Source organism: Suncus etruscus (assembly GCF_024139225.1).
Source record: "Suncus etruscus isolate mSunEtr1 chromosome X unlocalized genomic scaffold, mSunEtr1.pri.cur SUPER_X_unloc_2, whole genome shotgun sequence".
NCBI classification, from domain to species: domain Eukaryota; kingdom Metazoa; phylum Chordata; class Mammalia; order Eulipotyphla; family Soricidae; genus Suncus; species Suncus etruscus.
This window is the reverse complement of record NW_026060315.1, coordinates 75,001-87,500: the sequence shown is the minus strand read 5'-3', so window position 1 is coordinate 87,500 and position 12,500 is coordinate 75,001. Positions and strand designations below refer to the sequence as shown.

At 52.3% G+C, this 12,500-nt stretch overlaps 1 protein-coding gene across 1 annotated transcript in view; it reads left to right on the top strand.

Moving 5' to 3' along the window:
* Positions 1-12,500, top strand: part of ASMTL (acetylserotonin O-methyltransferase like) — a 25,425-nt gene that overhangs the window by 588 nt on the left and 12,337 nt on the right. The window contains exons 2-3 of the mRNA XM_049767798.1: positions 5,743-5,874; positions 11,379-11,426. Of these exons, the coding sequence (XP_049623755.1) occupies positions 5,743-5,874; positions 11,379-11,426 (180 nt within the window). The remainder of the gene's footprint in view (positions 1-5,742; positions 5,875-11,378; positions 11,427-12,500) is intronic.

Here is a 12,500-nt window from a genome sequence, read left to right as displayed (position 1 = left end):
TGTCCACATGGCCAACCAAGGTCATGTCCAGGGCCAGTTGGGGTCAGGGCCGAGGGGAGGAGGAGATCGGAATTGGGGTTGGGACATCTGGGGCAGCTGTGTCCACTATGGCAGACTTGGGGGTTCTCTGGGGTTCTCTGGGGGCAGCTGTGAGGGGCTAGTGGCCTCTCTCGTGTCCACTATGGGAGACTTGGGGGTTCTCTGGGGGCAGCTGTGAGGGGCCAGTGGCCTCTCTCGTGTCCACTACGGCAGACTTGGGGGTTCTCTGGGGGCAGCCGTGAGGGGCTACTGGCCTCTCTCGTGTCCACTACGGCAGACTTGGGGGTTCTCTGGGGGCAGCCGTGAGGGGCTACTGGCCTCTCTCGTGTCCACTACAGCAGACTTGGGGGTTCTCTGGGGTTCTCTGGGGGCAGCTGTGAGGGGCTAGTGGCCTCTCTCGTGTCCACTACACAGACTCGGGGGTTCTCTGGGGGCAGCTGTGAGGGGCCAGTGGCCTCTCTCGTGTCCACTATGGGAGACTCGGGGGTTCTCTGGGGGCAGCTGTGAGGGGCCTGTGGCCTCTCTCGTGTCCACTACGGCAGACTCAGGGGTTCTCTGGGGGCAGCTGTGAGGGGCCAGTGGCCTCTCTCGTGTCCACTACGGCAGACTTGGGGGTTCTCTGGGGGCAGCCGTGAGGGGCTACTGGCCTCTCTCGTGTCCACTACAGCAGACTTGGGGGTTCTCTGGGGTTCTCTGGGGGCAGCTGTGAGGGGCTAGTGGCCTCTCTCGTGTCCACTACACAGACTCGGGGGTTCTCTGGGGGCAGCTGTGAGGGGCCAGTGGCCTCTCTCGTGTCCACTATGGGAGACTCGGGGGTTCTCTGGGGGCAGCTGTGAGGGGCCAGTGGCCTCTCTCGTGTCCACTACGGCAGACTTGGGGGTTCTCTGGGGGCAGCCGTGAGGGGCTACTGGCCTCTCTCGTGTCCACTACAGCAGACTTGGGGGTTCTCTGGGGTTCTCTGGGGGCAGCTGTGAGGGGCTAGTGGCCTCTCTCGTGTCCACTACACAGACTCGGGGGTTCTCTGGGGGCAGCTGTGAGGGGCCAGTGGCCTCTCTCGTGTCCACTATGGGAGACTCGGGGGTTCTCTGGGGGCAGCTGTGAGGGGCCAGTGGCCTCTCTCGTGTCCACTACGGCAGACTCGGGGGTTCTCTGGGGGCAGCTGTGAGGGGCCAGTGGCCTCTCTCGTGTCCACTATGGGAGACTCGGGGGTTCTCTGGGGGCAGCTGTGAGGGGCCAGTGGCCTCTCTCGTGTCCACTACGGCAGACTCGGGGGTTCTCTGGGGGCAGCTGTGAGGGGCCAGTGGCCTCTCTCGTGTCCACTACGGCAGACTTGGGGGTTCTCTGGGGGCAGCCGTGAGGGGCTACTGGCCTCTCTCGTGTCCACTACAGCAGACTTGGGGGTTCTCTGGGGTTCTCTGGGGGCAGCTGTGAGGGGCTAGTGGCCTCTCTCGTGTCCACTACACAGACTCGGGGGTTCTCTGGGGGCAGCTGTGAGGGGCCAGTGGCCTCTCTCGTGTCCACTATGGGAGACTCGGGGGTTCTCTGGGGGCAGCTGTGAGGGGCCAGTGGCCTCTCTCGTGTCCACTACGGCAGACTCGGGGGTTCTCTGGGGGCAGCTGTGAGGGGCCAGTGGCCTCTCTCGTGTCCACTATGGGAGACTCGGGGGTTCTCTGGGGGCAGCTGTGAGGGGCCAGTGGCCTCTCTCGTGTCCACTACGGCAGACTCGGGGGTTCTCTGGGGGCAGCTGTGAGGGGCCAGTGGCCTCTCTCGTGTCCACTACGGCAGACTTGGGGGTTCTCTGGGGGCAGCCGTGAGGGGCTACTGGCCTCTCTCGTGTCCACTACAGCAGACTTGGGGGTTCTCTGGGGTTCTCTGGGGGCAGCTGTGAGGGGCTAGTGGCCTCTCTCGTGTCCACTACACAGACTCGGGGGTTCTCTGGGGGCAGCTGTGAGGGGCCAGTGGCCTCTCTCGTGTCCACTATGGGAGACTCGGGGGTTCTCTGGGGGCAGCTGTGAGGGGCCAGTGGCCTCTCTCGTGTCCACTACGGCAGACTTGGGGGTTCTCTGGGGGCAGCTGTGAGGGGCCAGTGGCCTCTCTCGTGTCCACTACAGCAGACTTGGGGGTTCTCTGGGGTTCTCTGGGGGCAGCTGTGAGGGGCTAGTGGCCTCTCTCGTGTCCACTACACAGACTCGGGGGTTCTCTGGGGGCAGCTGTGAGGGGCCAGTGGCCTCTCTCGTGTCCACTACACAGACTTGGGGGTTCTCTGGGGGCAGCTGTGAGGGGCCAGTGGCCTCTCTCGTGTCTACTACGCCAGACTTGGGGGTTCTCTGGGGGCAGCCATGAGGGGCTACTGGCCTCTCTCGTGTCCACTACGACAGACTCGGGGGTTCTCTGGGGTTCTCTGTCTGTCTCTAGCATTGTTGTTTCTCTGTCTCTCCTTCTCTGTCTCTCCTTCTCTCTCATCTCTCTCTCGGTCTCTCTCTCATCTCTATGTCTCTCCTTTTCTGTCTCTCCTTCTCTCTCTCCTCTCTCTGTCTCTCTCTGTCTCTAGCATTGCTGTCTCTCTCTCTCCTTCTCTGTCTCTCCTTCTCTCTCTCTCTCCCCTCTCTCTGTCTCGCGTTGTTGTTTCTGTCTCTCCTCCTGTCTCATCTCTGTCTCTAGCGTTGTTTCTCTGTCTCTCCTTCTCTCTCATCTCTCTCTGTCTCTCTCTCTCTCTGTCTCTCCTTTTCTGTCTCTCCTCTCTCTCTCATCTCTGTCTCTGTCTCTAGCATTGTTTCTCTGTCTCTCCTTCTGTCTTTTGTCTCTGTCTCCTCTCTCTCATCTCTCTCATGTCTCTGTCTCTCCTCTCTCTCACATCTCTCTGTCTCTCTCATCTCTCTGTGTCTCCTTCCCTGTCTCTCCTTCTCTCTGTCTGTCTCTAGCATTGTTGTTTCTCTGTCTCTCCTTCTCTGATCTCTCTCTGTCTCCCTCTCTCATCTCTCTGTCTCTCCTCTCTCATCTCTCTCTATCTCTGTCTCTAGCGTTGTTGTTTCTCTGTCTCCTTCTCTCTCATCTCTCTGTCTCTAGTGTTGTTTCTCTGTCTCTCCTTCTCTCTCTCGTCTCTCTCTCTGTCTGTCTCTAGCATTGTTGTTTCTCTCTCTCTCCTGTCTCTCTCTCGTCTGTCTTTCCTTTTCTGTCTGTCCTCTCCTCTCTCTGCTCTCTCTGTTTCTAGCGTTGTTTCTCCTTCTCTCTCTCTCATCTCTGTCTGTCTCTGTCTGTCTCTAGCGTTTCTGTCTCTCCTTCTGTCTCTCATCTCTGTCTCCTCTCTGTCTCTCTCATGTCTCTGTCTCTCCTCCTCTCTCTTATCTCTCTCTGTCTCTCCTCTCTCTCATTTCTCTGTCTCTCTGTCTCTAGCGTTGTTCTTTGTCTCTCCTTTTGTCTCTCTCATCTCTCTCTGTCTCTGTCTGTCTCTAGCATTGTTTCTCTGTCTCCTCTCTCTCATCTCTCTCTGTCTCTCCTCTCTCTCTCACTTCTCTCTCTGTCTGTCTCTAGCGTTGTTGTTTCTCTGACTCTCCTTTTGTCTCTCTCATCTCTTTCTGTCTCTGCCTGTCTCCAGTGTTTTCTCTGTCTCTCCTCCTCTCTCTCATCTCTGTCTCTCTCATCTCTGTGTCTCCTCTGTCTCTCCTCTCTCTCATTTCTCTGTCTCTCTGTCTGTCTCTAGCGTTGTTGTTTCTCTGACTCTCCTTTTGTCTCTCTCATCTCTCTGTCTCTGCCTGTCTCTAGTGTTGTTTCTCTGTCTCTCCTCCTCTCTCTCATCTCTGTCTCTCTCATCTCTGTGTCTCCTCTGTCTCTCCTCTCTCTCATTTCTCTCTGTCTCTAGCATTGTTGTTTCTGTCTCTCCTTTTGTCTCTCTCATCTCTCCTTGTCTCTGTCTGTCTCTAGCATTGTTTCTCTGTCTCTCCTCCTCTCTCTCATCTCTCTCTCTCCTCTGTCTCTCCTCTCTCTCATTTCTCTCTCTCTGTCTCTAGCATTGTTGTTTCTCTGTCTCTCTCTCTGTGATGTCTCTGTTTCTCTGTCTCTCCTTCTCTCTCTCTCATCTCTCCTTGTCTCTGTCTGTCTCTAGCGTTGTTTCTCTGTCTCTCCTCCTCTCTCCCATCTCTCTCTGTCTCTCTCATCTCTGTGTCTCCTTCTCTCTCTCTTTCTCTCTCATTTCTCTGTCTCTCTGTCTCTAGCATTGTTGTTTCTCTGTCTCTCCTTTTGTGTCTCTCATCTCTCTCTGTCTCTGTCTCTAGCATTGTTTCTCTGTCTCTCCTCCTCTCTCTCATCTCTCTGTCTCTCTCATCTTTCTGTGTCTCCACTGTCTCTTCTTCTCTCTCTCATTTCTCTGTCTCTCTGTCTCTAGCGTTGTTGTTTCTCTGTCTCTCCTTTGGTCTCTCTCATCTCTCTCTGTCTCTGCCTGTCTCTAGGGTTGTTGTTTCTTCTTCGGGGCCACAGTCCACCCTGGCTGGGTCAGTCCGGCCCTTTGCCCCTTGGTGCCCGTGGGATCGATGCCGTCCGGTGCCCTGCGCCCCGCGGTCCTGTCCCTGTGCCCCGGCCCGTCCAGCCCGTCTCTGTCTGTCTCTGTCTGTCTCTTTCTCTCCTTTCATCTCTCTCATGTCTCTCTGTCTCTGTCTCTCTTTGTCTCTCCTCTCTGTCTCTCCTCTCTCCTTTCTCATCTCTGTCTCTTTCTCTCCTTTCATCTCTCTCATGTCTCTCTGTCTCTGTCTCTCTTTGTCTCTCCTCTCTGTCTCTCCTCTCTCCTCTCTCCTTTCTCATCTCTGTCTCTGTCTGTCTCTTTCTCTCCTTTCATCTCTCTCATGTCTCTCTGTCTCTGTCTCTCTTTGTCTCTCCTCTCCGTCTCTCCTCTCTGTCTCTCCTCTCTCCTTCTTTCTCATCTCTGTCTCTTTCTCTCCTTTCATCTCTCTCATGTCTCTCTGTCTCTGTCTCTGTCTCTCCTCTCTGTCTCTCCTCTCTCCTTTCTCATCTCTGTCTCTTTCTCTCCTTTCATCTCTCTCATGTCTCTCTGTCTCTGTCTCTCTTTGTCTCTCCTCTCTGTCTCTCCTCTCCTCTCTCCTTTCTCATCTCTGTCTCTGTCTGTCTCTTTCTCTCCTTTCATCTCTCTCATGTCTCTCTGTCTCTGTCTCTCTTTGTCTCTCCTCTCTGTCTCTCCTCTCTCCTTCTTTCTCATCTCTGTCTCTTTCTCTCCTTTCATCTCTCTCATGTCTCTCTGTCTCTGTCTCTCTTTGTCTCTCCTCTCTGTCTCTCCTCTCTCCTCTCTCCTTTCTCATCTCTGTCTCTTTCTCTCCTTTCATCTCTCTCATGTCTCTCTGTCTCTGTCTCTCTTTGTCTCTCCTCTCTGTCTCTCCTCTCTCCTCTCTCCTTTCTCATCTCTGTCTCTTTCTCTCCTTTCATCTCTCTCATGTCTCTCTGTCTCTGTCTCTCTTTGTCTCTCCTCTCTGTCTCTCCTCTCTCCTCTCTCCTTTCTCATCTCTGTCTGTCTCTGTCTCTTTCTCTCCTTTTATCTCTCTCATGTCTCTCTGTCTCTCTTTGTCTCTCCTCTCTCCTTCTCTCTCATGTCTCTCTGTCTCTGTCTCTCCTCTCTCCTTCTTTCTCATCTGTCTGTCTCTCTCTGTCTCTCGTCTCTCCTTCTTTCTCATCTCTGCCTGTCTCTGTCTCTCCCCGCAGGGCCTGCGGTTCGAGGTGGTGCCCTCCCGCTTCAAGGAGACGCTGGACAAGGCGGCCTTCCCCGAGCCCTACGAGTACGCGACGGCCACCGCCAGGGGCAAGGCCCTGGAGGTCGCGCGGCGCCTGCGCCAGGCAAGGCCCGCCCGGGGTTGGGAGTGTGCGCTGTGTCTCTGTCTCTGTGTGCGTCTCTCTCTGTCTCTCCTCCTCTCTGAGTCTCCTTGTCTCTCTCATCTCTCTGTCTCTCTGTCTGTCTCTGTCTCTGTGTGTGTCTCTCTGTCTCTCCTCTCGGTGTCTCCTTGTCTCTCTCATCTCTCTCTGTCTCTCTGTCTCTGTCTGTCTCTGTCTCTGTGTGTCTCTCTCTGTCTCTCCTTCTCTGTGTCTCCCTGTCTCTCTCATCTCTTTCTGTCTCTGTCTCTCTGTCTCTGTCTGTCTCTGTCCCTGTGTGTCTTTCTCTCTGTCTTCTCTCTGTGCCTCCTTGTCTCTCTCATTTCTCTCTGTCTCTGTCTCTCTGTCTCTGTGTTTGTGTGTCTCTCTCTGTCTCTCCTCCTCTCTGAGTCTCCTTGTCTCTCTCATCTCTCTGTCTCTCTGTCTGTCTCTGTCTCTGTGTGTGTCTCTCCTCTCTGTGTCTCCTTGTCTCTCTCATCTCTCTGTCTCTGTGTGTCTCTCTGTCTCTCCTCTCGGTGTCTCCTTGTCTCTCTCATCTCTCTCTGTCTCTCTGTCTCTGTCTGTCTCTGTCTCTGTGTGTGTCTCTCTCTGTCTCTCCTTCTCTGTGTCTCCCTGTCTCTCTCATCTCTTTCTGTCTCTGTCTCTCTGTCTCTGTCTGTCTCTGTCCCTGTGTGTCTTTCTCTCTGTCTTCTCTCTGTGCCTCCTTGTCTCTCTCATTTCTCTCTGTCTCTGTCTCTCTGTCTCTGTGTTTGTGTGTCTCTCTCTGTCTCTCCTCCTCTCTGAGTCTCCTTGTCTCTCTCATCTCTCTGTCTCTCTGTCTGTCTCTGTCTCTGTGTGTGTCTCTCTGTCTCTCCTCTCTGTGTCTCCTTGTCTCTCTCATCTCTCTGTCTCTGTGTGTCTCTCTGTCTCTCCTCTCTATGTCTCCTTGTCTCTCTCATCTCTCTCTGTCTCTCTGTCTCTGTCTGTCTCTGTCTCTGTGTGTCTCTCTCTGTCTCTCCTTCTCTGTGTCTCCCTGTCTCTCTCATCTCTTTCTGTCTCTGTCTCTCTGTCTCTGTCTGTCTCTGTCCCTGTGTGTCTTTCTCTCTGTCTTCTCTCTGTGCCTCCTTGTCTCTCTCATTTCTCTCTGTCTCTGTCTCTCTGTCTCTGTGTTTGTGTGTCTCTCTCTGTCTCTCCTCCTCTCTGAGTCTCCTTGTCTCTCTCATTTCTCTCTGTCTCTGTCTCTCTGTCTCTGTGTGTCTTTCTCTCTGTCCCTCCTTTTCTCTGTGTCTCCTCTCTCTCATCTCTCTCCATCTCTGTGTCTCTGTCTCTGTCTCTGTGTATGTCTCTGTCTCTCCTCCTCTGTGTCTCCTTGTTTCTCTCATCTCTCTCTGTCTCTGTGTGTCTTTCTCTCTGTCTCTCCTTTTCTCTGTGTCTCCTCTCTCTCCTCTCTCTCTGTCTCTGTCTCTCTGTGTCTGTCTGTCTCTGTCTCTCTGTGTCTTTCTCTCTGTCTCTTCTTTTCTCCCTGTCTCCTCTCTCCTCTCTCTCTGTCTCTGTCTCTCTGTCTCTGTCTGTCTCTGTCTCTGTGTCTTTCTCTCTGTCTCTCCTTTTCTCTGTGTCTCCTCTCTCTCCTCTCTCTCTGTCTCTGTCTCTCTGTCTGTCTCTGTCTCTTTGTGTCTCTCTGTGTCTCCTCTCTGTGTCTCCTTGTCTCTCTCATCTCTCTCTCTGTCTCTGTCTCTCTGTCTTTCTCTGTTTCTCCATTTCTCTGTGTCTCCTCTCTCTCATCTCTCTCTGTCTCTATCTCTGTCTTTCTGTGCCTTTCTGTCTCTCCTTTTCTCTGTGTCTCCTTGTCTCTCTCATCTTTCTGTCTCTGTCTCTGTGTGTCTCTCTGTCTCTCCTCTCTGTGTCTCCTTGTCTCTCATCTCTCTGTCTCTGTCTCTGTGTGTCTCTCTGTCTCTCCTCCTCTCTGTGTCTCCTTGTCTCTCATCTCTCTGTCTCTGTCTCTGTGTGTCTCTCTGTCTCTCCTCCTCTCTGTGTCTCCTTGTCTCTCTCATCTCTCTGTTTCTGTCTCTGTCTCTGTGTGTCTCTCTGTTTCTCCTCTCTGTCTCCTTGTCTCTCATCTCTCTGTCTCTGTCTCTGTGTGTCTCTCTGTCTCTCCTCTCTGTGTCTCCTTGTCTCTCATCTCTCTGTCTCTGTCTCTCCTCCTCTCTGTCTCCTTGTCTCTCTCATCTCTCTGTCTCTGTCTCTGTGTGTCTCTCTGTCTCTCCTCTCTGTGTCTCCTTGTCTCTCATCTCTCTGTCTCTGTCTCTCCTCCTCTCTGTGTCTCTTGTCTCTCATCTCTCTGTCTCTGTCTCTCCTCCTCTCTGTGTCTCTTGTCTCTCATCTCTCTCTGTCTCTGTCTCTGTGTCTTTCTCTCTGTCTCTCCTTTTCTCTGTGTCTCCTCTCTCTCTGTCTCTCTCTGTCTCTGTCTCTGTGTGTGTCTCTCTGTCTCTCCTCCTCTCTGTGTCTCCTTGTCTCTCTCATCTCTCTCTGTCTCTGACTCTCTGTATTTGTCTCTGTCTCTGTGTGTGTCTCTCTCTGTCTCTCCTTCTCTCTGTGTCTCCTTGTCTCTCTCATCTCTCTGTTTCTGTCTCTGTCTCTGTGTGTCTCTCTGTCTCTCCTCTCTGTCTCCTTGTCTCTCATCTCTCTGTCTCTGTCTCTCCTCCTCTCTGTCTCCTTGTCTCTCTCATCTCTCTGTCTCTGTCTCTGTGTGTCTCTCTGTCTCTCCTCTCTGTGTCTCCTTGTCTCTCATCTCTCTGTCTCTGTCTCTCCTCCTCTCTGTCTCCTTGTCTCTCTCATCTCTCTGTCTCTGTCTCTGTGTGTCTCTCTGTCTCTCCTCTCTGTGTCTCCTTGTCTCTCATCTCTCTGTCTCTGTCTCTCCTCCTCTCTGTGTCTCTTGTCTCTCATCTCTCTGTCTCTGTCTCTCCTTCTCTCTGTGTCTCCTTGTCTCTCATCTCTCTCTGTCTCTATCTCTCTGTGTCTTTTCTCTGTCTCTCCTTTTCTCTGTGTCTCCTCTCTATCATCTCTCTGTCTCTGTCTTTCTGTCTCTGTCTCTCTGTGTCTTTGTCTCTGTCTTCCTTCTCTCTGTGTCTCCTTCTCTCTTTCATCTCTGTCTGTTTCTGTCTCTCTTTCTCTCTTTCCTTATCTCTCTGTCTGTCTCTTCTCCTCTCATCTCTCTGTCTGCCTCTCTGTCTGTCTCCTCTCTCATTTCTCTGTCTCTGTCTCTCTCTTTCTCTCTGTCTCCTCTCTCCTCCTCTCTCTCTGCCTCTGTCTCTCCTCTCTCTCATCTCTGTTTGTCTCTGTCTCTCTGTTTCTCCTCTCTCTCCTTCCTCACCTCTCTCTCTCCTTATCTCTCTGTCTCTGTCTCTTTCTCTCCTCTCATCTCTGTCTGTCTCTGTCTCTCAGTCTCTCGGTCTCTGTCTCTCCTCTCATCTCTCTGTCTCTCTGTCTGTCTCTTTCTCTCCTCTCATCTCTCATCTCTCTGTCTCTCTGTCTCTTTCTCTCCTCTCATCTCTCTGTCTGACTCTTTCTCTCCTCTCATCTCTCTCTGTCTCTTTCCTGTCATGTCTCTCATCTCTCTGTGTCACATTCTCTCTCTCTCATCTCTCTCTGTCTCTCTGTCTCTTTCTTTTCTCTCATGTCTCTCATCTGAGTCTCTCGGTCTCTGTGTCTCCTCTCATCTCTTTCATCTCTCTCTGTCTCTGTCTCTTTCTCTCCTCTCATTTCTCATCTCTCTGTCTATCTCTTTCTCTCCTCTCATCTCTCATCTCTCTGTCTCTTTCTCCTCTCTCATCTCTCTGTCTGTCTGTATCTTTATCTCATCTCTGTCTCTGTCTCTCCTCTCATCTCTTGGTCTCTGTCTCTTTCTCTTCTCATCTCTCTCATCTCTCTGTCTCTCTGTCTCTGTCTCTCCTTTTCTCTGTGTCTCCTTGTCTCTCATCTCTCTCTATCTCTGTCTTTCTGTCTCTCCTCTCTCTCCTCTCCTTCTCTCTCTCTCATCTCTCTGTCTCTCCTCTCATCTCGCTGTCTGTCTCTGTCTCTTTCTCTCTGTCTCTCCTCTCTCTCCTCTCTCTCAACTCTGTCTCTTTCTCTCTGTCTCTCCTCCTCTCTCATCTCCCTGTCTCTCTCCTCTCTGTCTCTCCTCCTCTCTCCTTCTCTCCTCTCTCATCTCTCTGTCTCTTTCTCTCTCTCCCCTTATCTCTCTCATCTCTCTGTGTCTGTCTGTCTCTTTCTCTCCTCTCATCTCTCTCAGGTCTCTCTGTCTCTGTCTTTCTTTGTCTCTCCTCCTCTTTCTCATCTCACTCTCCTTCTCTCCTCTCTCTGTCTCTCCTCTCTCCTTCTCTCTGTCTCTGTCTCTTTCTCTTCTCATCTCTCTCTGTCTCTTTCTCTCTCTCATGTCTGTCATATCTCTGTCTCTTTCTCTTCTCATCTCTCTCCTTCTCTCTGTGTCTCTCGTCTCTCTTGCATCTCTCTCTCTCTGTCTGTCTCTGTCGCTCCTCTCTGTCTTTTTTCTCTCTCCTTCTATCATCTCTCTTTTCTTCTCTCTCCTTCTGTCTCTCCCTCTGTCTCTCCCTCCTCTCTCTCATCTCTCTGTCTCTCCATCTCTCCCTCTCTGTCTCTCCTCTCTCGTCTCTCATCTCTCTGTCTCTCCCTCTCTCTCATCTCTCTGTCTCTCCCTCTCTGTCTCTCCTCTCTCTCACTCATCTCTGTCTCTGTTTCTCTCTTTCTGTCTCTCCTCTCTGTTTCTCCTCTCATTTCTCTGTCTCTCTCTCTCCTCTCTGTCACTCCTTTCTGTCTCTCCTTCTCTCGCCTCCCTCTCCTTTCTCTCTGTCTCTTTCTCTCTCTCCTCTCATCTCTGTCTCTGTCTCTGAGTCTCTTATCTCTTTCATCTCTCTGTCTCTTTCTCTCATCTCTCTCTGTCTCTCTGTTTGTCTCTTTATCCTCTCTCCTCTCTCTGTCTCTCTGTCTGTCTCTTTCCTCTCATCTGTCTCTTTCTGTGTCTCTGTGTCACATTCTCTCTCTCCTCTCATCTCTCTGTCTCTGTTTCTCCTCTCATCTCTCTGTCTCTCTCATCTCTCTCTGTCTCTCTGTCTCTTTCTCTGTCCTCTCATTTCTCGGTCTCTGTCTCTTTCTCCTCTCATCTCTCTGTCTCTGTCTCTCTCTTTCTCTGTCTCTTTCTCTCTCTCCTCATTTCTCTCATCTCTGTCTCTCCTCTCTCTCTCATCTCTCTTTGTCTCTGTCTTTGTCTCCCTCTGTCTTTGTCTCTGCCTCCCTCTCTCTCTGTGTCTCTTTATCTCTCTGTCTCTGTCTTCCCATCTTTCTTCGCTCCTGGCAGGCTCGGGGGACCCCCGTGGGATGCCGGGATTCGAACCAATGACCTTCTGCATGCGAGGCAAACGCCGACCACTGAGCCATCTCTCCGGCCCCTCTGACCCCGTCCCCCGTCTTCCTCACAGAAAGACCTGCGGGCGCCGGACATGGTCATCGGAGCGGACACGATCGTGGTGAGTCCCGTCCCGTCCCGTTCTGCCACCGAATTTTTTTTTTGGGGGGGGGGTCTGCGTCTAGGATTTTAAGGGGCGTCCTCCCGTACCCTGATCCCCGGCTTCGACTACCCTGTCTGCAGGAGCCTCAGGGTTCGAATCCTGGGGTCCCTTCACCTGTGTCCACTCCACGCTGCCCTCAGCTGGCACCACACCCTTATTTTGGGGGGCCAGACCCCCAAAAAAAACTAAAAAAGAAAAGAAAAGAAATTTCCCTTTGGGGGGGGGCCCTGTTCTTGGAGGACAGAAGGAAGGAGGAATTGGGAGGAAAGAGGGAAAGAAGAAAGGAGAAGGAAGAAAAGGATAGAGGGAAGGAAGGAAAGAAGTAAAGGAGGGAAGGAAGGAGGGAGAGATGGAAGGAAAGGGAGAGGAGAAAAGGAGGGAGAGACGGAAGATGGAAGGAAAGGGAGGGAAGAAATGAAGAGGGAAAGAAAGAAGAAAGGGAGAGAAAAAATGAAGAGGGAAAGAAAGAAGAAAGGATGGGTAGAAGAAAGGAAAGAGGGAAGGAAGGAGGGATGGAAGGAAAGAGGGAGAGAAGAAACAAATGGAGGGAAGCAAAGAGGGAGGGGACAGGAAAGAAAAAAGGAAGGGAGGATGGAAGGAAGGAAGGAGGGAGAGTGGAAGGAAGGGAAGTAAAGGAGGGAGAGATGGAAGGAAGGGAAGGAAAGAAGTAAAGGAGGGAAGGAAGGAGGGAGCGATGGAAGAAAAGGGAGAGGAGAAAAGGAGGGAGAGACGGAAGATGGAAGGAAAGGGAGGGAAGAAATGAAGAGGGAAAGAAAGAAAGGATGGGTAGAAGGAAGGAAAGAGGGAAGGAAGGAGGGATGGAAGGAAAGAGGGAGAGAAGAAACGAATGGAGGGAAGCAAAGAGGGAGGGGACAGGAAAGGAGGAAGGGAGGATGGAAGGAAGGAAGGAAGGAAGGAGGGAGAGAGGAAGGAAGGGAAGGAAAGAAGTAAAGGAGGGAAGGAAGGAGGGAGAGATGGAAGGAAAGGGAGAGAAGAAAAGGAGGGAGGACGGAAGGTGGAAGGAAAGGGAGG